Raw genomic sequence first — 21440 nt, forward strand, 5'->3', positions numbered from 1 at the left:
ATTACATAAAACAACTAAAGTTATAAATTTAAGGGGTAAGTTATACAGTGTTTGATGCTAGATGTCACAGCATATAAAGCATAAATTATTTGATGAAATGTAAATTATACTAGGAATGGTATTTCTTAATCTTTTAATCTTTGTGTACGTGTATGATGTGTGTGTTGGTGTATCTGAGTACAGTGCACATGCCACCACGACACGTCAGATGTCGGAGGGTGGCCTCAGGTGTGGATTCTTGCCTTTCAGACTGTAAGAGGCAGGATCTCTTGTTCACTATTGCATACATTAGGTTTCTGGTCTGTTATTTTCTGAGGATTCTCCTGTGTCTGCCTCCATCCTATTGAAGGAGCAGTGGGATTACAGTACCTGTTTGGTGTTATGTAGGTGCTGTGGTTCTGAACTCAGGTCCTCATTCTTGTACAGGAAGCGCTTTACCCACTGAGCTATTTCCTCAGCCTACAAAAAGGTCAATTTGCCTGCCTGCTTTCCTCCTTCCTCCTCTTTTTTTTTCTCTTTGCTTCTCCTTTTTTGTATGAGTGTTTTGGCTGAATGCATGTGTGTATACAATGTGCTTGCCTGGTATCCACAAAGGTCAGAAGTAGTTGTTGACTTCCCTGCAACTTTGAACCACTTTGTGGATGCTGGGAGCTGAACTCAGGTCCCCTACAAGAGCAGCAAATGCTCTTAACCATGACATCACTTCTCCAGTACCAAAACATAGTTGTCTTTAGTTGTTAGGTACCTAGATACAGAGCTAATTGAACAGATATAGTTCTAGGGAAAGAGGGCATTGTCTTGACATCACATCTCCAGGAACAAAAACATAGTTGTCTTTGTTAGGTACCTAGATACAGAGCTAATTGAACAGATATAGTTCTAGGGGAAAGAAGGCATTGTCTTTTAAGTTTGTTATCTACATATTTCGTTTAGATTTCTGAAATGGTATATATGGAAGACTCATGGGTATATTGATTGGTTCAGTTTCTAATGAGATGAAACGTTTTATTTTTTTATTAGTCTTGTGAATGAAAGAAAAAGCAAGATATAAAAACTATAGTTGGTGAACTATCTGAACAAAGGAGAAAAAAACATTTTTGTTTTCTGTGTTTATTTTTAAAAAAATCTTAGGAAGAACAGTGGTCTCCAGTTACATGTTAAAAAAAAAGAACAGTTGAGAAGCATCTACTACGTAACACATTTTAAAAACTTCAGGATAGTGTTAGAAGTTTCAGTATTGTGACAATTTGTAACACCGTCATCAAGATCCAACTTGTAGACATGTTATGCGTGCAATTTTAGATTTTTCAACTGTTTAAATAGCTATTAAAAATAGAAGGAAGTAAAAGCTTTAAAATTTGGCTAAGTAGTAGGTTATAAGAATTTAGACTCAGCTGGAGGCTTCTTTGATGTCTGTGGTCAGTTTACTTGAAGGTTATGTGGATGTCTGTGGTCTGTGCTACTGCCTGAAACCATGTTGGTGTTTGAAGGGCCGTGCTGCCAATAGGGCCGTGACTGGGTCCCTGGTTCTGCTGCAGCTGGGGTTCATGTTGATGTCTGTGGCCTGTGTTACCACTGAGAGCCTGGCGGATGTCTGTTTTCTGTGTTGCCACCTGAAGCCATGTTGATGTCTATGGGCTGGGTTATCTCCGGGGACCATATTGGTATCTATGGCCTGTGTTGCCTAGGAGGCCATGTTGATGCCTTTGGCCTGTGCTGCCGCCAAGGGTTATGATGGTGTCCATGGCCTGTGCTGTGCTCACCAGAGACCATGTTGAGGTTCGTAGCACATGCTGGCCCTGGAGACCATGTGGATGTCCATAGTCCATGCTATTGCCGAAAACCATGTCTAAGTGCATGATTCATGTTCCTGCTGACTGTAAAGGGCAAAGAAACTACTTTTGTAGTATTGACTACAAACTCACAGTTGAGAAAGAGAGACATAGAAGGCTTCTGTGACAACCCCTATCCTCCCTCACCTCCAAAAAGTAACAGCCTAGATTGAAAACCATCAAAGAGAGTTCTTAAAATTAGTGATCAGGATGCTGGAGTATAGCTCCAAAATTGACGGCTTCTGGTGGGGGTGCAGGTGGGGAAGGATCTGACCACTGGGAGTTTGATCATGAGTGAGTATATTGTAGGACAAATTGGACTTTTTTTTCCTTCTTTTTTGGAGCAGGGTCACAAGGGTGGAGAGTTTTAAAAAAATTAAACGAAAAAGAATTTATGCTCATGTGATTCAGTTTAAGAATATTCCTTGAACTTTGAGTAGAAATTTTGAGGGGGGTTGTCAAGATGGCTTATCCAATAGAAGCATTTGCCGTACAAGAAGCCTAACAACCTGAGCTTCAGTCTCCAGACCCTCATGCAATGGGAGGAGAGAGCCAACTCCAAGGGTTGCCCTCTGACCTCTGCATGCTGATTGTGGCATAGTCACAGACACATCAGACATGTCACCCACAGACATGAGACAGAGAAGGAGGAAATATGGAAGTGAAGTTAGTTGGATTGTTTTGCAAACAATGAACTATTTGCTTGCCATTTTTCAATCCCACTTTAAGCAAAAAAAAAAAAAAAGTCTGAAAACAAAGCCACCACAAATATACCTCTGATCTCAAGGTATTGGCATTCTTGAGAATGAACAATAGTTGAAGAGAAGTTTTAAAGTATTTCATTTATCATTATTTTTGAGACAAGTTGGCCTCAAGTTTTCTATATCATTAAGCATGACCTTGAACTCCCGATTCTCTTGCCTCTACTTCTGAAGTGCTAGAATTACTGGTGTGTAGCTCCACATCTGGCTCTTGGGGTACGAGCTCATGCTGGATAAGCAGGTGCACTCTATCCACAGATATACCCAGCCTGTGGGGTAGAAGCAGACTGTGAGTATTTCGTTAAACTTTTCTATTGATAAAGAAAAGAGGTTAAGGTCATCAGTACCTCACTCTCTCCAGCCCTTTGTCAGGCTTCTGCCACATATTCAAGTTAGGACTACAGAAAATCAGATCTGGGTGTAAAGGGACAAGAGGACTCCAGCTGACTTCGACCCAGTACTAAATGTGTACAAATGTACTTCACTCTCGTCCCTGTGCTTAAGTTATATCCCGTGTTAGAGTGACTGAGCAGAGAAAGATCCTTTCTTGGTCAGGACAAGAGTCTTTCTGTATCTGCAGCAGCCAGCTAGGGCCATTTCATGCCTGAAGAACTGTCTGCTGAAGGGGAGCAAAGACGAGCATTTTCTGATTCAGCTTGTGCGTGTTTGCTATCTTCTCCTTTTGTCTTGATCTCCTAACCCAGATCCCTGCTGTGTCTCATCCTGATTTTTATCACTGAGAGGAGCCAACCACACTCAGAGACCCAGTGCTGTGGGTGGAATCAGCTTGCTCTTGTTCTCAGATTTCTGCTTTCTGTGCTCTCTGGGCACCTTGTACACAAGTCACATCATTCTTCCCCAGTCCAGAGAGAAAACTGGGTAACCCAGTAGTAGAAGCTCTGGTTCTACTCCTCAGTGTAGGACTTTGGTTGATCTGTGTCACTGAGCAGTCAGGACTGTATTCAGTCCTGTGGACATGTTGGGTACTTTGCAAAGTTTGTTGATTGCCAAGACAAATTTCTTGCTCTAGCTTCTTTACTTGAACTTAGAGGTGACTCTCATTCCTCACTGACATAAAAGTATATTGAAAATAAATATAATAAAATTGATTGAAGTGAAAGTTGCAGGTTAGTAGACAAGACATGGACATACGATATACTAAATGTAGGATTTGTAAAATAAGATTTCTCAGGGACCTTTTTGTCAGGCTCTGAGAAAGGACTATAGGAGAGCGGAATTACTTCTGTTTTCATCACTCAGTGATGTCTCTTTTAAAAGAAAATACTTATGTGTATCAATGTTTTGCCTACATGTGTGTGTGCACCATGTGTGCGCCTGGTGCTTGAGAAGGTGCCAGAAGAAGGCCTTGGATGGCCTGGGAGTGGAGTTAGAGATGGGCTCTGTGAGAGCTGCTAGAGTTCTCAACTACTGAGCCTTCTTGATTCCAGACACGAGTGAGCTTTGTTCATCAGTGCTGCCTCCCGCGTCTGAGACAGAGACTCTAACTACATAGCCCAGACTGGCCTGGAATTCAAAATTCCTTCTTTTTCAGCCCCTTGAGTCCTAGCATTAAAGACAGGTGCTGCATGCCCAGCTTCACCAGTGCTTCCTTCCGGAGTAGTTTTCCTCCTCCCTCTCTCTGATGGTGGCCACTTTCATTTATGAATTTTAGATAAATTAGGCAGTTGTTAAGAAAGAAGAGTTACTGCTGCATCTGCATTTTGTAGAAGCTACAAAACCAGTGAATTCCAGGCCACTTCTCTTTATAGCCTGGTCTCTTTTTCTCCATGCCCCAAGCTTGATATTTAAGTTTAAGATGAGAGAATATGACCTTAAGATGTTTGAAATCTCTACTATCTTGTTCTGAAATCAGGTAATCAAATATTTATTTATAATCTTAAATTGTCCTTGGAACAAGAAAGGTTTTACTTATAATTAAAGTTAAATTGAGCATCTTATCTACAAGAAGAGTGGAAGAAATTAATATAAGCCATTCCCACCAAATGCTCATCTCTAAAAGCTGACTGCTAACAGCAAATGTCTCATTTTAGACAGAGAATATCTCATGTAAGGAAAATGGACCAGGATAGATACAAATCTCAGAATATGAAAAGCTAGGACCTGACCCATATTATGGACACTAAACCTCACTTAGTGTTACTTAGGAAATGGTTCCTTATAAGAGCTTGATGAGGTAGGGGAAGCATTTTAAGGGCTCTGCCTGCTATCTTCAAGTTCTAAGTTAAGGGACTTAGTTAAGGTTTCTGTTGCTCTGAAGGGACACCACGACCACAGCAACTCTTAGAAAGGAAAACATTTAATTCGAGCTTGCTTACAGTTTCAGAGGTTCAGTCCATTGTCATCCTGGAGGGACATGGCATCATGAAGGCAGACATGGTACTGGAGAAGAATTCTACATCTTGATCTGCAGGCAGCAAAAGCAGCTGTGACACACTGGGTGTGACTTGCGACCTCAAAGCCTGCCCCCACAGTGACACACCTCCTAGTAGTGCCACTCCCTGTGGGGGTCATTTTCTTTCCAACCACCACACGTGTGTGTGTGTGTGTGTGTGTGTGTGTGTGTGTGTGTGAGAGAGAGAGAGAGAGAGAGAGAGAGAGAGAGAGAGAGAGAGAGAAATTTTCTAAGTCTAGAAGTCAATGATTCTCCTGAGAATGAGGTATGAAAACTGAAGGGGAAGTCTATGACAGGTCAACAAATTTGAGATGGAGAGATGGGCTTGGGAAGGAGATAGGCCAGGGCCATGGCTGTGAAACCAACTGCCATAGAGCTGTGTACATCACAGGCCTTCTGCAGTCCTGTTGACAAACACATCCGCCATTTTTTTTAATCCCTTTCTTCTTAAAGGGTAGCTGTGTAGTGGGGACTGCGGGCTGTGTTCCTGCCACCCCAGCTCCTGGTTGCCTGGCTAGCTTATGCCCTGAAATAACAACACACAAACTGTATTCTTTTAAACACTGCTTGGCCCATTATATCTAGCCTCTTCTCGGCTAACTCTCGCACCTGGACTAGCCCATTTCTAATAATGTGTGTAGCACCCCAAGGTGCGCTTACCGGGAAGATTCTAGCCTACGTCCATCCTAGGTCGGAGCTTCATCGCTTCTGCCCTGGGGAGCAGCTGCATGGCATCTGAGCTCACTTCCTCTTCCTCCCAGCATTCTGTTCTGTTTACTCCACCCACCTATGTTCTATCCCATGAGGGCCAAGCAGTTTCTTTATTATTTAACCAATGACCTTCCTCCATCATAGCTGAAATTTGTGGAGCCTTGCTTTCTGACCCTTCTCGAGGGGCTACTGTTTGCACCTGTCCACTCAGCACAGGAATTCTTAAGCCAGGAGAAAATTTTTTTTTCTCCTAATAATATGGAATTGCTAACCTAAATCTTTGCTGTTGCTCTGTGTAGGTTTTTTGTTTTTGTTTTTAGACATATGTAAATAAAATGCAAGAAAACCATTTGGAATAGTAATACTTTGACCTGCCTTTTTTAGCCCTTTAGTTTCATACAAATCATTTAGTTTGGGATCTCAGGTGATTATAATTATGAATCTATGTATTGTTTTCTTGAAGTTTTTATATTTTGAGGTTATAACTGAATTAATAGTATACTCTCTTTTCCCTCTTGAAACTATGTCTACTTGATCTTTTTGTTTGTTCAAATGCAGCTTGCATTAAGTATGGAATTAGATTAATGAAGTAAATATTATGAGTCACAACTCTCTAATCTGATACTCATTCTTATTTTTCTGACCCCGTGTTTTGTTTTCTGTCTTTCTTTCTCTCTTCGTATAGGTTGTCAGTCCAGTGTGAAGCTGTGGAGTGAGGGAGCAAAGGTAAAGGATGATGTAATGCCCTGGCTGCCCTGAAGCATCTTTTGTTGTGGATGGTTATTCCCGTCATCTCTATGAATCAAACGTGAGGGGCTGCTTTGTGGAAGGAGTCCTGTGCAAGAGCGCATCAACAGGAGAGAGACATTCAGCTGGAGGGCTCTTTCTGACATGGGTTTAACTCTGTGTTGCCAGTCACCACTAGCCTGACCTCATACATTCTTAACAATGGAGTGGCTGAGCCTTTGAGCAACCACCATTACATCATTGGGGCAAATTAAAGAACGAGGTGGGAAAAGAGGACTTATTGTTGTCATGGCCCATGAGATGATTGGAACTCAAATTGTTACTGAGAGGTTGGTGGCTCTGCTGGAAAGTGGAACGGAAAAAGTGCTGCTAATTGATAGCCGGCCATTTGTGGAGTACAATACATCCCACATTTTGGAAGCCATTAATATCAACTGTTCCAAGCTGATGAAGCGAAGGTTGCAACAGGACAAAGTATTAATTACAGAACTTATCCAGCATTCTGCAAAACAGAAGGTAAATTCTTTTATGACTTTTTAAATTAAATAGACATACTGAGGAAATGAAATTGAAGCTTCATTTTTACACTCTGCCATTCTGAGTGTTGCCCTGCTTCCTCTGGCACCCATTTCTCATGACTGTCATTGTTTCCATTATGTTCCCCAGGAGCCTGAGTTCTGCTCCAGAGTCTGCCTAGAACAAGTCCCTTACTAAAGACCCAGATAGTGGCCACCATCCTAAAGCTAAGGAGATCAGGAAGGGAAGAAGGGTGCCAGGTAGAGGTCACTGGGAAGAGGGGCGGGGTTTTCCAGTCAAGGCCATTTCCACAGGGGAATCCACTGAGGCTTCTTCAATTGACAGGCTTTTCTCCGCCTCATCTCTCTGCCTCAGGGGAGGGATTAACAGTATTATCTCCATTTATAACCTCCAGCTGTCCTGAGCCAAATCTGCCATTGGAGGTGTCTTCCCTGTATTCCTTCTTTCTCTAAGGTGGGAGTGGAACAGAGCCTTGGTCTCTGGCTGTCCAGAAACCGCCCTGTCCATTTGACCTCCAAACCTGGAAGGGTGTGCTGCCACCGGGGTGTCTGGGACCTGTCTCTGCTTCTGCCGTTTTCTTCCTGGTTTGGTCCTACCCTTCTTTTTTGTGTTGAACTTGCCTGCTTTTTTTTTCATATTGAAAAGATGACATTGCCCCCAGAGCCAACAAATAAATGGGAGTTGGAAAAAAAAAAGTAATTTGAGGAAATTTTGGTTTCTTTTTAGATGTTAGCAATCTTGCAATACTTAAAAATAAATTAACAATCACACTGTCACATTAAGAATATTTTAAACTAAGTCAGACATTGTGACTTATGCCTATATGTAATCCTAACATGGGAGGTTGACGGGGAGGATTGCCACAAGTTCAAGGCAAGGTTGGGCTACATAGTGAAATCCTGTCTCAAAAATGACAGGGGAAGAAAAAATAATATTTTAAACTATACATGATAGTTAATTTATTGTAATTTGGACATATACTGTATTTATTTGTGTATTAATGTCTCAATGAAATTGTTTTATCAATTTAAACAACATTTTGTCTTTCTCCAAATCCACTGAAAGTCACTCTTTTCATGTGCTCTGAAATAAGAACTAATAATTAGAAGTGGAAGTAACATTCATATGTGGTAAAACTGGTTGAGGCATTATGTTTGGGAAATAATTATTCTTGGAATAATAAAGTATTATGCATACATGGGCTGTTCCTCCCCCTCCCCTTTTGTTTTTCTAAGACAAAGTTTTATATGGCTCAGGTTGTTCTCAAAGTTGCTATATGGCGGGCTGGAGAGATGGCTCAGAGGTAAAGAGCACCGACTGCTCTTCCAGAGGTCCTGAGTTCAATTCCCAGCAACCACATGGTGGCTCACAACCATCTGTAATGAGACTGGTGCCCTCATATGGCTAGCAAGGAGACAGACAGAACACTGTATATACAATAAATAAATAAATCTTAAAAAAAAAAAGTTGCTATATGGCTAAGGATAGCCTTGAACTCCTGACAAGTGCATCTTTTAATGAACAGCATCTTGTAGCACATAGGTTTTTTTTCTTGTTACCTAGGAACCATGTGTGTGCATGTGTGTGATGTGCATGCACATCATGGAGGTCAGAAGAAAACCTTGGGTATTTATTATCCTGGGAAATGTAATCCACCTCCTTCTGAGATGAAGTTTCCTCCTAGCTTGGAATTCAGCAGTTTAGGCTAGACTGGTAGGCCTGTGAATCCCAGTCCAAATCTTCCTTCCTTCCTTCCTTCCTTCCTTCCTTCCTTCCTTCCTTCCTTCCTTCCTTCCTTCCTTCCTTCCTTCCTTCCTTCCTCCCTCCCTCCCTCCCTCCCTCCCTCCCTCCCTCCCTCCCTCCCTCCCTCCCTCCCTTCTTTCCTTCATTTTTTTTTTTTTAAAGAGACAGGGTTAAAAAGAGAGAGAGAGACAGCAAGACAGGGTTTCTCAGTAGCTTTGGAGCTTTGGAACTCACTCTTTAGACCAAGGTGGCCTCAAACTCACAGAGATTCGCCTGCCTCTGCCTCCCGAGTGCTAGGATTAAAGGCATGCACCACCACTGCCTGGTTTAACATGTTTCTTTAGGTGAAGGATTGTTATTTTTATTTTGCAAATTATATCATTTGTAACTTTACCCTTTTACCAAATTTTCAGCGCATCATAAAAGTGGCATCAATTTTGCCTTTGGACAAAAAAATCATTTTTATAAGCACTTAACCACTTCTGTGCTAATTATATCCAGTAAATTAATTGAATCTAACTTTTATTCAAGTTATTAATTGAAAACAAGTCATTAATTGTTTCAAAATCAGTAAAATGTGAGCTTTTACAAAGCCAGTAGATTATTTTTTTCAAACCATACCCCACCCGCTAATCCCTCCTTGAGACAGTCACAAGAAGTCCAAAATGGCTTTGAATTTGTGTTAGGTGAGCATGACCTTGACTCCTGATTCTTCCTTTCACCTTCCAAGTGCTGGGACTGAGGCTCACACCTTCCTTCTTAATGAGCTTCCCATTTGCATTTTAGGTTGACGTCGATTACAACCAGAAGGTGGTAGTTTATGACCAGAGTTCCCAAGATGTTGCCTCTCTGTCGTCAGACTGCTTTCTCACTGTCCTCCTGGGTAAACTGGAGAAGAGCTTCAGCTCTGTCCATCTGCTTGCAGGTGAGTGGGTGCAGCCGAAAGGACCTGGCCTTTGTTGTTGTGTGACGCAGTACCACAGCTGGTGTGTAAAGTGAACTACAGCTTTTGATGAATGGTTCCATTGATCTTAGATACTGTTATTTCTCCACATTAAATTAGTCTGTGGTGTTTTACTTTGTTTTTTGTTTGATTTTGATGCAGGGTCTCACTTTGTAGCCCAGGTTGCCCTCAAGATTGAAGCAGTTCTCTGCCTCAGCTTCCTAGTACTGGAATTACAGGTGTGAGCCATCATCCCTGGCTCAGAGTAATCTGGTCAGGCTAAAATTCCTCTTGGCATTTTATTAGCTGGAAATGTCACATATGGCCAGCTCAGAGCCACTTGCTTTTGTCTGATGATTTTATGTGTCCCTGCTGTGTAAGAACATTGAGTGATCTACATCTCGGCTTCTGTGAATTCTCTCCCCGTGGCCAGAGCCACAGCCTTACAGTGTCAAACACTTGAAAGAGACTCCAGAGACTTCTTGGGCATATGAATAATAAAATCAGGAACGAATTGTGCAGATTGTTTCTTCAAATTATTATGTAGATTTTAAACACTTATTTACTTATGTATTTGTGTGTGTGTGATTTTTGTTTTTCTATTTTATGCTTAGAAAAAGATTTCAATATATAAATGCTAAGTAACTGGGTCATTTTGTAAGGCACATGGGAAGGACTGCTCTCCCCAAGAAAGAGCAGTGTGGCAGGTGCATCTCGTGGAATTAGAACAAACTGTTCATCCTTGGCTTACTTGTTGCAGACTGGCTCTCCATGGGGCTTGTAGAAGATCAGAGTGCAAAGCTAAACCACTAGATAGCCATAGAAGCCTGTTGTAATAAGAGCGACAGGGCTGCGTCCCCAGTACCCGGCCGCCCGCATGGCTAGCTTATGCCCCAAAATAATTACACGGAAACTGTATTCTTTTAATCACTGCCTGGCCCATTAGCTACAGCCTCTTATTGGCTAGCTCTTACATATTGATCTAACCCATTTCTAATATTCTGTGTAGTACCACGAGCTGGCTTACCAGGAAAGATCTTAACCTGCGTCTGTCTGGAGTGAGAGAATCATGGCGACTCCTTCACTCGGCTTCTTTCTCCCAGCATTCTGTCTGTTTACTCCGCCTACCTAATTTTCTGTCCTATTAAAGGGGCCAAGGCAGTTTCTTTATTACTTAACCAATGAAACAACAGATAGAAAGATGACCCACCTCCATCATTTCCCCTTTTTCTGTTTAAACAAAAAAAGGCTTTCATTTTAACATAGTAAGATTACATATAGCAAAACAGTTATCAAGCAAGAATTACAGTTACAATATTTATATCTATTTTATCTCTTATCATAACTAAGGAAAACTATAACTATCTATCCATTCTTCAACTCCATCAAAGACTCCAGAAGGATATAATATTACCTAAGTAAACAAGAGATCCAAAACTCTAGAAATGACAGAGACATCTCACTGCCTGGACAGTCACCCAAAGTTCTTTTGTACTGTTGGGGCATCCATCTTCAGCCTTCAGGCCCATAGTATCCAGCAGACATTTTCATCAAGCAGGAAATTTCAAAGACAGTTCAGTCACTATCTGCTGTGTCCTGCAGAATGTCTCGCAGACTCTTTCATGAATCAGGAACCCCGAAAATCCATCTCACCTTTAGGCAAGTTCAGCAGTCCTCTTTCTGCGGGTTCTCTGTGTCCAGTTTATGCAACAGTCCAGGCAAGAGCAGTTTCTTGCCCAAATGGCTATCAAACTCCTTAAGGAGCCTCTTCGGTGCCCATCTTCCTCTTGAAGTAGATTGGTGCTGCCAGGAGCAGACATGTCTCATTGTCATGAAATGCCCTAAGTTATTAAAATATTTTAAATGCCATATTCTGCAGTCTTTGAAAGATATGAAGAATGTCTATCTAACTGAAATATATCTCTATATATCTAGAAAATCTAACTAACATGACTACAAGCTTGACTATTATTGATGATTATCCATTAACAACCTATATTTCCTATTTTACATTACATTTTTAAATGAACTACATAATCACAATACCTTAATATCAGAAATACATATACACATAACAAAATTGACTTTATAATCCATACCAATGCAAATTATTTATATCTATATCATATCCCCCTTTAAATGTAAAAGAACATTTATAAACCATATTTGGGAACATGGGCGCAGTTTTTCCTTTCCAAACTGCTTCCTGCTGAATGGGGGCGCTGTATTCAGATCTTTCATGGTGTAACCTGTGTGTCAGGGTCATCTCAGTCGGCAGTTGAGTGAAGTAATTTTCTGAAGATGTTCACAGCAACCTTTCAGGAGGGCGTGGTCTATCATACCATATCGGGATAGACACAATCCACAGAGTCTCATCCTCTGTGAAAACAAAAGAAGACCCTCTCCAAAGCATCATATCCTTAGACCCATATTCTGAAATCATAATACCCTTATATCCATTCTGGTTTAGCTTGGCAGCCCATATAATGAAATGTCTCTCTGCAGTTAGCTCCTTTACAGTCAAAAATTTTAAAGAAAACACAATAATACAAAGAATCCAGACTCTCTGTGAATTTTCCATTTTTACGTGGCTTATTTTTCTTTATTTCTTTTAATCTATAACTATCTGTACTCTGTCTCTTTAAAGACTTTACCCTTTTTTTAAGACATTAACTTTATTCTTTATATATATATATTTTTCTCTCTCAAGCCTACGTACATTCATCCAACAGTGTCTGAATCAGTTCTATTGTGAATCTGTAATTTTTTTACTATCCAGGAGCACTTTGTTTTGTGCTTTTAAATCGCTAAGCACTTAAGAATCTAAGCTGTGACATTCCTAGGTCAAAAACAGGTACTGCCTGCTTGCCCCGCCCAGTCCAACATGGCGGAGCCGCTCGTGCCTCTGATCCTTGCACATTGCACCAGTAGCATGGTGGAGCTGCTTGTGCCTCTGAGCCGCAGCACAAAATGACTTCCTTTTAGGCACACAGTGAGTCTAGTTGCCATCAAACAAATCGTAGCACTTTAGTCCAAATGCTCCATTCAAAAGCTCTGTCTCCTGCAGGAGCCAGACAGAGATCGCAATGGCGGCACAGCCCAGAAAGCCGGCATTTTAAAACAGCCAGTTTTTTCCTGTTGCTGAGTCAGGACAATTTCTTTGCCGCACGCAACCCACAAACAGCAAAAAGCTGTGTTAAATTCTCTCTCTCTCCTTTTCAAGCCCTCTCAGGTTTTACGTGGAGTTCATTAGCACGTTGGGTGCCACTCTGTTGTAATAAGAGCGACAGGGCTGCGTCCCCAGTACCCGGCCGCCCGCATGGCTAGCTTATGCCCCAAAATAATTACACGGAAACTGTATTCTTTTAATCACTGCCTGGCCCATTAGCTACAGCCTCTTATTGGCTAGCTCTTACATATTGATCTAACCCATTTCTAATATTCTGTGTAGTACCACGAGCTGGCTTACCAGGAAAGATCTTAACCTGCGTCTGTCTGGAGTGAGAGAATCATGGCGACTCCTTCACTCGGCTTCTTTCTCCCAGCATTCTGTCTGTTTACTCCGCCTACCTAATTTTCTGTCCTATTAAAGGGGCCAAGGCAGTTTCTTTATTACTTAACCAATGAAACAACAGATAGAAAGATGACCCACCTCCATCAGAAGCCAGACAGTGGTGGCACATACCTTTAATCCCTGCACTCCGGAGACAGAGGTAGAGGAATCTCTGTGAGTTCAAGGCCACCCTGGGCTACACAAAATTAAATCTGCCTAAAAGAGAAACAAAACTCACAAAAAGGTGATTCCAACACTAGGGAGGTGGAGACAGGAGTGATATGTCTGGGCAGAGAGAGGAATATAATATGGCCTTTATTTATTCCCTTTGCTGAAGAGCATCCCTTTGTTTTGTGAAAAGGTTATCAGTCATATGTGACTTTGGGAGAGGTTCTCACTGGGTTACAAGGGAGAATGAGGGTTCAGTCTAGGTAGCTGGACCAACCCTATGACAGACCGAGTCAGAACACCTCATTCCCATTTCATGTAAGAAACTTTGCCTAGATGTGTGGAGTGCTAGGTGAATGGGAAGAGAGTGCCGGGTCAGGTGGGTTTAGAAGTCGCTGAAGGTAGAGCAAGCAGGATGCAGCTGCTCTGCTCTGTACTGGATCCAGTGCTTATTTCTGCTGTTTGATCTGTAGAAATAAAACTCAGGCTTGTGAGGAACAGAGAGGCGGGGCGAAGAGAGTACAAACAAGCCATTTCAGTGTTTGAGGACACCTTTACTCTAAGCCTTAGGTGCTGACAGAAGGAAGGGCTGAAAGGCCGACAGCAAGACTGGACGAGTAAAAGCGGTTCAGGGTCGTCTGACGGGCGTGGTGCCAAGGCTAGCACTGCCTCCCAAGTTCCTGACATCTTTTTCGACACAGTCCATGAAGCTGAGAAAAACAGGGGCTATGTTTTCGCTCTGCCATTCATGGCTGATGATGTCTGTAGAAAAAGTCATTTAACTGGACTTACAGGTTTTTTTTGCTTTTTTTCTTTTCTAGCTATCAAAAAATAGATGCTCCACTTTGAGAATATTTTTGTGAGAATCAGATCGTGCATGTGAAATCTGTTTCTGTTCCTTTTGAAGTCTGTCACCATTTCAAACTAGAAGACAATAATAATCAGTCGCTAACATTAACTTATGGATCAGCTATTTTTGGTTTTGTTAACCTTAAGAAAACTTTAAAAAACAAACTTTTTTCTTGGCTTTTACTTACCCACTGTTGATCACTTTATCATCTTAGTCTTTTTGTCCTTGTCCTTATCTAAGTGCTAGATTTATTTCACAGAACTGAATAAATATAGGAGAAAAGCTCCTTTAACTCGGGCTTTCATTTTGTACTAACGTATATGCAGAAATGGATTAATTTGATAGCAAGTAGGTTAAAAGATAATCTACAGATAAACAATACTATTCTGTTTCTTTTTTCCCAGCTTTTTTTTTTGTTGTTGTTGTTGTTAGTCTTGAGATATACCCACATCCGCATCTCGGGATCCTCCTGCCTCCACTTCATATCCTACCCACATGTGCTGCCCCAGCCTGCGTGTGGCACTCTCAGTCTTCTTGCCCAGGCTCTTGAGTGCTGGAATTATGGGTGGTGTAGTCGTGCCCGGCTCCCTTTCCTCACTGAGTAGATGCAGAAGGGCAGCTTTGCTGTAGTGCAGTAGTAGCGTTTGTGCTTCACATGTAAGGTCCCCGGTTGACTCTCATCATCCCCTTGTTTCCAGAAGGAAGGGTGGAGAGAGGATAGGCCCATGCACTCGCAGCCTCTCCTCTCTCTTCCCCTCCCCTTCATCTCCCCCTCCCCTTCCCCTTCTCCTCATAGAAATCAAGCATAGGGCAAATTCTGAACCACTCAGCTGTATCCCTAACTCATTTCTGTCCTGTGATGAGTGACAGGATAACTGTACAGCAGATAAAAGTCACAGATGAGTCACAGACTTCTGCTCTCTCACATGCAGGGAGAGGCTCAGTGACCTGAGTCTTCAATTTCTCACCACTGCCTAAGGCTCATACCTACAAGTATTTCCAGAATATTTTAGAGTTTTCTTAAGTCTAGATTGGGAATCAAGAGTGCTTTCTCTGTCTGTCTGTCTGTCTGTCTGTCTTTTTGAGACAGGCCTTTCTATGTAGTGCTGGTAGTCCTGGAATATCTAGACCAGGCTGGCCTCGGACTCATAGAGATGGTCCTGCCTCTTCCTCCCAAGTGCTGGGGTTAAAGACATGAACCACCTAGAGCTAGGATGCTCGCTCACCCTCCCTCCCTCCGTCCTTCCTTTTCTCCCTCCCTCCCTCCCTCCCTCCCTCCCTCCCTCCCTCCCTCCCTCCCTCCCTCTCCCTCTCCCTCTCCCTCTCCCTCTCTCTCTCTCTCTTTAAATTTATTTCACATGCATTGGTGTTTTGCCTGCTTGTACATTTGTATGACAGTGTGTCAGATCCCATAGAGCTGGAGTTACAGTTAGCCATGATTTTGCCATGTGGGTGCTGGGAATTGAGCCCAAGTCCTTTGGAAGAGCAGCCAGTGCTTTTAACCACTGAGCCATCTCTGCAGCTCAGGATGCTTTTTCTTAAAGACCTTTTATAGTAGGGTCTTTCAGCCTCCTACGCATTTTAGAGTCATAATCTTCACACTTTACAGAATGAAATGATGTATAAAATCACTATACATAAAATTTCAAAACATTAAATTATCTTAGCTAGTGAGAGGCTCATCAAAAGCATAACTTCAGCCTATGTTAAATAGTAGATTTGAGTAATTATTAAAAATGTCATTATTGAAGTGAACAAATGTATAATGAGTTTTTTGTTTGTTTGTTTGTTTTGTTTTTTCAAGACAAGGTTTCTCTGTAGCTTTGGAGCCTGTCCTGAAACTAGCTCTTGTAGACCAGGCTGGCCTTGAACTCACAGAGATCCTCCTGCCTCTGCCTCCTGAGTGCTGGGATTAAAGGCGTGCGCCACTACTGCCTGGCTGTATATTGAGTCTTTATGTATTTTAAATGGGTCTAGAGTGATTTAATAGCTTTGTTAATAAATGTTAAGTTTCTGTTTTACAGAATTAATTACTGCACTTCCCAAGGAAAGCATAATAGAAATAACTTTTTTCTTGTTATAGAGTTGCTATTTGTGCTACTATTATTAATTCTATTATCTAGTATGACATTTCTTCACTTTGAAAAATGGAATAACATTTTCAGTCATTCCACACCAAAACTTGTAGCATCTGGTAAAAGATTAAAATAAATATATTTTAATAAAAGTACTGCAGTTATTCAGAATTGGTTGTCAGAAACAAAACAAAAAACCAAAAAAAAAAAAAATGAGTGACTGAGAGTCACAGAAAATAGAAAAAACATTTACATACACAATGGAATTATTTAGCCTTACAAAGCAAAGGGCTGGGGGTTACAGCTCAGTGGTAGAATATTTGCCCAACATAGTTGTTGCTCTGGGATCAATCTCAGGACTGGAGAAAGAAAAATCATGCTATTTTCTGTACCATGAACCAGTAAAGAATTATGTCGAGTGATCAGCCAGATGCAGAGGAGCAGCGCTGCACCAGACACACTCACATACTGAGTCTGGGACAGAGATGGTTGAAGCCAGGCATGGTGGCCTGTGCTTGTCACCTCACCTCTTGGGAAATGGAAGCAGAAGCGTAAGGAGTTTAGGTGATCAATCCTGGGCTTATATCAGACCCTGCTTAAAAAAACAAACATAAACAAAGCAAAAAGGAAGCAGTTGAATGGGTGGGTGGAAGGAGCCATAGGACTGATGCTGATCAAATGATCTGAGCTATTGAGTAGGTTCCTAGAGGTTGCAACTTGGTGAGTATAGTGAATAATATACTTGAAATCTACTAAGAGAATAGGATGTGTTAATATTATAGCCACAAAAAAGATAGTATATAAACTATGGTAACATTTCAAAATTTGTATCAAATGATTACTTATAAAAATATAAGTTTTACTTGCCAGTTATACTTAAGCAAATTAGACAAAAAAAGAATCACTATTGCCTACTAGTTGCCATGGATTTGCCTGGTGTTTTCTGAATCTTAGTTTGCATAAAATTATTTAAATTAGATTGTCTTTCCTGCATTTGTTATCTGCTGGTGTGTTTGTCACTTCCTAGCTACCGATGACTAAGATGTAATGCCCGAGAGCATGCACAGAACGGGCTACATAGCCAACTAAAGTTGTTACTTGTTTCCTCATGCTGACATTTTCACAAGCCAAACAAAAGTACCCTGGAAGACAACAGTGACATCATCTACTTTCGCCCCACTTTTGCCAGTTATGTACCCTGGAGAGGTGCCAGGTCTAGGCATATTTAGCTTTTTTACTATGAGCCATCAGAATTTGATGGGCACATTTGTGGTTGTGCTGTGGACCTGGCTCTAGGGAAGGGGCCACTGGGAGAGCAAAGGCTTGTCCCTGTCCTTGAGAGTTTCCTGGCTAATTTGGGGAAACATTTAAATAGAATGAAACAAAGGGAAGCACGTGGTTATGTGCTGTGTGACATGGTGATAAGAGACAGTTCAGTGAAGTCTGTAGAAATAGGGGAAGATAGGGCTGGAGAGATGGCTCAGTGGTTAAGAGCACTGGCTGCTCTTCCATAGGACCTGGGTTCAATTTCCAGCACATGGCAGCTCACAACTGTCTGCAACTCCAGTTCCAAGGGATTCAGTACCCTCACACAAACTTACACACAGGCAAAACACCAATAAAATAAAAATAAATTTTTAAAAAAATGAAACTAGGGGAAGATTTAGTTACAGCAATGAAATTTTGTTGAACCTTGAAAACTGAGTAATATTTGAGTGCGGAAGTTCCTTCCGATTCAGTGGGGGGAAGTGCAGTGTGCTAGCTCATTGGTAAAAACTCCTGCTACACAAACCTAGTGACCTGAATTCAATTTCCAGAACCCACATAAAAGTAGAAGGGAGAGCTAACCCCAAGGAGTTGTTCTTTGGCCTCCATATGTGTGCCATGACACACTCCCCTTCTGCAAATAACACATTATTTTAAAGCCAGGAGCTGGAGATACAGCTCAGGCTAGCACAGTGCTTGCTTAGTGTTCCTGAAGCTCTGGATTTAATCCTCAACACCACAAAACGTGGGTGTGGTGGCACAAGCCTGTAGAAGGCTGACACAGGAGAATTGTGAGGTCAAGGACACTTTAGGCTAACTCGAGGTTTAGAAACAAAACAACTTTCAGGAATGAAGATAGATTTAGAGGATTAATGAGGAGACTGGCGTGAATTTTTTCTGCAAAGGGGAATGGGAATTGAGATGAGTTGAGATTAGTTATACAAGCTCTTTCAACATAAGAGTTTGTTTTGATGCGGTGGCCATTGGGAACGGTCACGCCTGTCGTCTCTCAATCACCAGGCCTCTCTTCTGTCTGTAAGAAGTCTTCATCCTCTATGTCCTTAGTCAAGCCAACACCATCTATCTTCCAGGATACTCTAGGAGCCTCTAACTGACTTTATATCCTATTTTGCCATATTCCAGCCCATTATTCACAGTTGGAGCCAAAGTTAAATATACTTTATTGCTAGATTGTTTCACTTTCAGTTTAATAGTGCCAGTAATATTAGGATAGACTATAGAATCCTTAACTAACTCTAACAGTGGCTGACTTCCGTCGCCTCTCTTACTTACCTAAGCCACATTCTCTCTTCACTTTCTTTTCTCTCCTGTTTCCTTCCCCCTTCTCCCTCTCTTCTCTCCTCTATGCTCTGCTCCCCTCTTCTGTATCATCCCTTCCTCCCTCCCCCTGACCCTTTCTTCCTCTTCCCCCCTCCCTTTTTAGACCATCAGTCTTCATCCCTTATGGTCTCTGGACCTCCACAGAAATCTTTTTCTTTTCTTTTTCTGTCTCAGAAAAGACCACTTAATCTAGGTATCTCCTATAGTCAATGTAATTTTAAACCTTCTCCTGGTTACAGGTACAGTTGCTTACCACAGTTTTTTGGCTACCAAACAACTAATTAAGTGTTCATCTTAATATTTGGTTAGAATTTGTCTCACTAAGTTGTGAACTCCAGAAATGGCCTCTGTCTTGGTCCACTGGCTCCTTTGCTTAGTACTCTGTCTAGATCACAGCACGTGCTCACTGAAAGATTTTTTTTGTATGCTCGTTTTTTTTCTTTCCTTCCTTCCTTCCTTCCTTCCTTTTTTTTTTTTTTTTTTTTTTTTTTTGAGACCTATACCCTCTATATAACACTGGCTGTCCTGAAACCCTTTGTAAACCAGTCTGGCTTCAAATTCATGAGAGATCCACCTGCCTGAGCCGCCCAAGTATTGAGATCAAAGGTGTGCACCACACACCAGGATCTTTTTTTTTTTTTTTTTTTTTGGTTTTTCGAGACAAGGTTTCTCTGTGGTTTTGGAGCCTGTCCTGGAACTAGCTCTTGTAGACCAGGCTGGTCTCGAACTCACAGAGATCCGCCTGCCTCTGCCTCCCGAGTGCTGGGATTAAAGGCATGCGCCACCACCGCCCGGCTCACACACCAGGATCTTGAATGATTTTTTTTTTTAACGTAAACATGCGTGGTTTTTATTGTTGCTTGGGTTATTGAATAGGGATCATTTTCTTCCTTTGCTATTTTTTAAAGTCTCCTATGAAATTGTGAAGTTGGTCAAAGAGGACAGGGTTTTGTTGTTTGCACTACTGGAGACTGAACCTAGGGCCTAATGCATAGTAGGCAAATGCCCTGTCACTGAGCTGTACCCCCAGCTATTATCTTTTTACTTTTGAGACAGGGTCTCACTAAATTGTCCAGGCTGGCCTTGAATCAGCAATCTTCCAGACTCAGATTCCAAATAACTAGGCTATCAGGCCTACTCCACCAGACCGAGCTAAAAACTGGTGATAAGAGCAGAGTGCACAGATGGTCTTGACGGTCAAGAGGTCCAGAGTAGAGTAGGGAGTTCTGAGCAGCACACAGGCGCTAAGAGAACTGCCGGTGCGATGAGCACTGATGACCGGTGCTAATAGTTGGATTTGAGGGTATCATTCTCTGGAGAGGAGACTGATGCTCGCCTTTTATCTTGACTCATAAGTTACCTTGATTGATAACCACATTCAGATTACTATGGCACTTCCAGCAGCCCCCTCATCCTCGTTGGGGTGTGATTGTAACCACTGTCCTAAAGGTTTTGTAAGGTGTTGTGCCCTTGATTCCCTGAGCCATAAAGATAGAGACTCTCCTGGGCCACTTAGGATGTCTGAGAAAATTGGCTTGCTATGTCTTTGTAAAACTTCACTGGGTAAAGACATGAGGCTACAGTGTTGCTTTTGGCTGACCAAAATGGCAGTCACTAGATGTTCCTTTTTCCCTTTAGTACTGGAAAATTATTTTCTTGTTCTGTGCTTTTTTTCTCATCTGAGAGTCTCTGGGACATTGTCATCTACAAATAGGAAACAGGTTTTGTGCCCCCACCCATGCCAGCTTAACTTTTGTCTTTGAATGGAATCAGGAAATCCTTTTTGAATACTAAAAATATACAAAACTTGTGTCCATCAACAGTTATTCATTGTAACAAAAAAGGATTCAATAAACATTTGCTGATTTCTAATTATATGATAGGCACTTTGTTAAATGGTGAAGTGATTTTAAGAATGTTATTCACAATGGATTATAGATCACAGCACACACACACACACACACAAATTCAGTTTTAGTCATAACTCTGCCCGATAACCAGTATGAGTTTTATAGTTTCTAAAAATGTATGAAATGAAGCATTGACTTGACAGAGCCCATCCAAATATAAAAGCAGTTTTCTATGTTAGGCATATGTAAGATGGTGATAGGGGCAATAACCTAAATATTAGATTGGGATTAGGTTGTTTGCCACATATTTTAGATTTTATCAATAGTTAGGGAATAACATCAAAACATTATTTTGTAATTTTTATCTGGCAACGGAGTAGAAATAGATTACAAAAAAGGAGAGATGAATTTGAGGGAGTTCTGAGTTTATTCAAGTATGAGGTGTATGCGGTTTTAAACTTCATAGTGTGGTAGAGCGGAAGAGAGAGACATTCTGTAGAATCACCGTTGGTGTCCTCAGGTGACTGGGGAGTGGAGCAAGTACTAGCTGGATACTGAAGTCAGGAGGGAGATCTGGCTTTGAACTTATATTTAGGTATCCATAGATCCTTTCATTGAAGTGACCAAAGGAGGTTGAAATGTAAGCTTGG

The 21440-nt window shown here is 41.6% G+C and overlaps 1 protein-coding gene across 1 annotated transcript in view; it reads left to right on the forward strand.

The window, feature by feature from the left end:
• Dusp16 (dual specificity phosphatase 16) overlaps nucleotides 1–21440 on the forward strand; it is an 86501-nt gene that overhangs the window by 31819 nt on the left and 33242 nt on the right. The window contains exons 2-3 of the mRNA XM_057771207.1: nucleotides 6403–6980; nucleotides 9531–9669. Coding sequence (XP_057627190.1) covers nucleotides 6753–6980; nucleotides 9531–9669 — 367 coding nt within the window. The 5' untranslated portion in view covers nucleotides 6403–6752. The remainder of the gene's footprint in view (nucleotides 1–6402; nucleotides 6981–9530; nucleotides 9670–21440) is intronic.

This window comes from Chionomys nivalis, chromosome 1 (genome assembly GCF_950005125.1).
Source record: "Chionomys nivalis chromosome 1, mChiNiv1.1, whole genome shotgun sequence".
Taxonomy (NCBI): Eukaryota; Metazoa; Chordata; class Mammalia; order Rodentia; family Cricetidae; genus Chionomys; species Chionomys nivalis.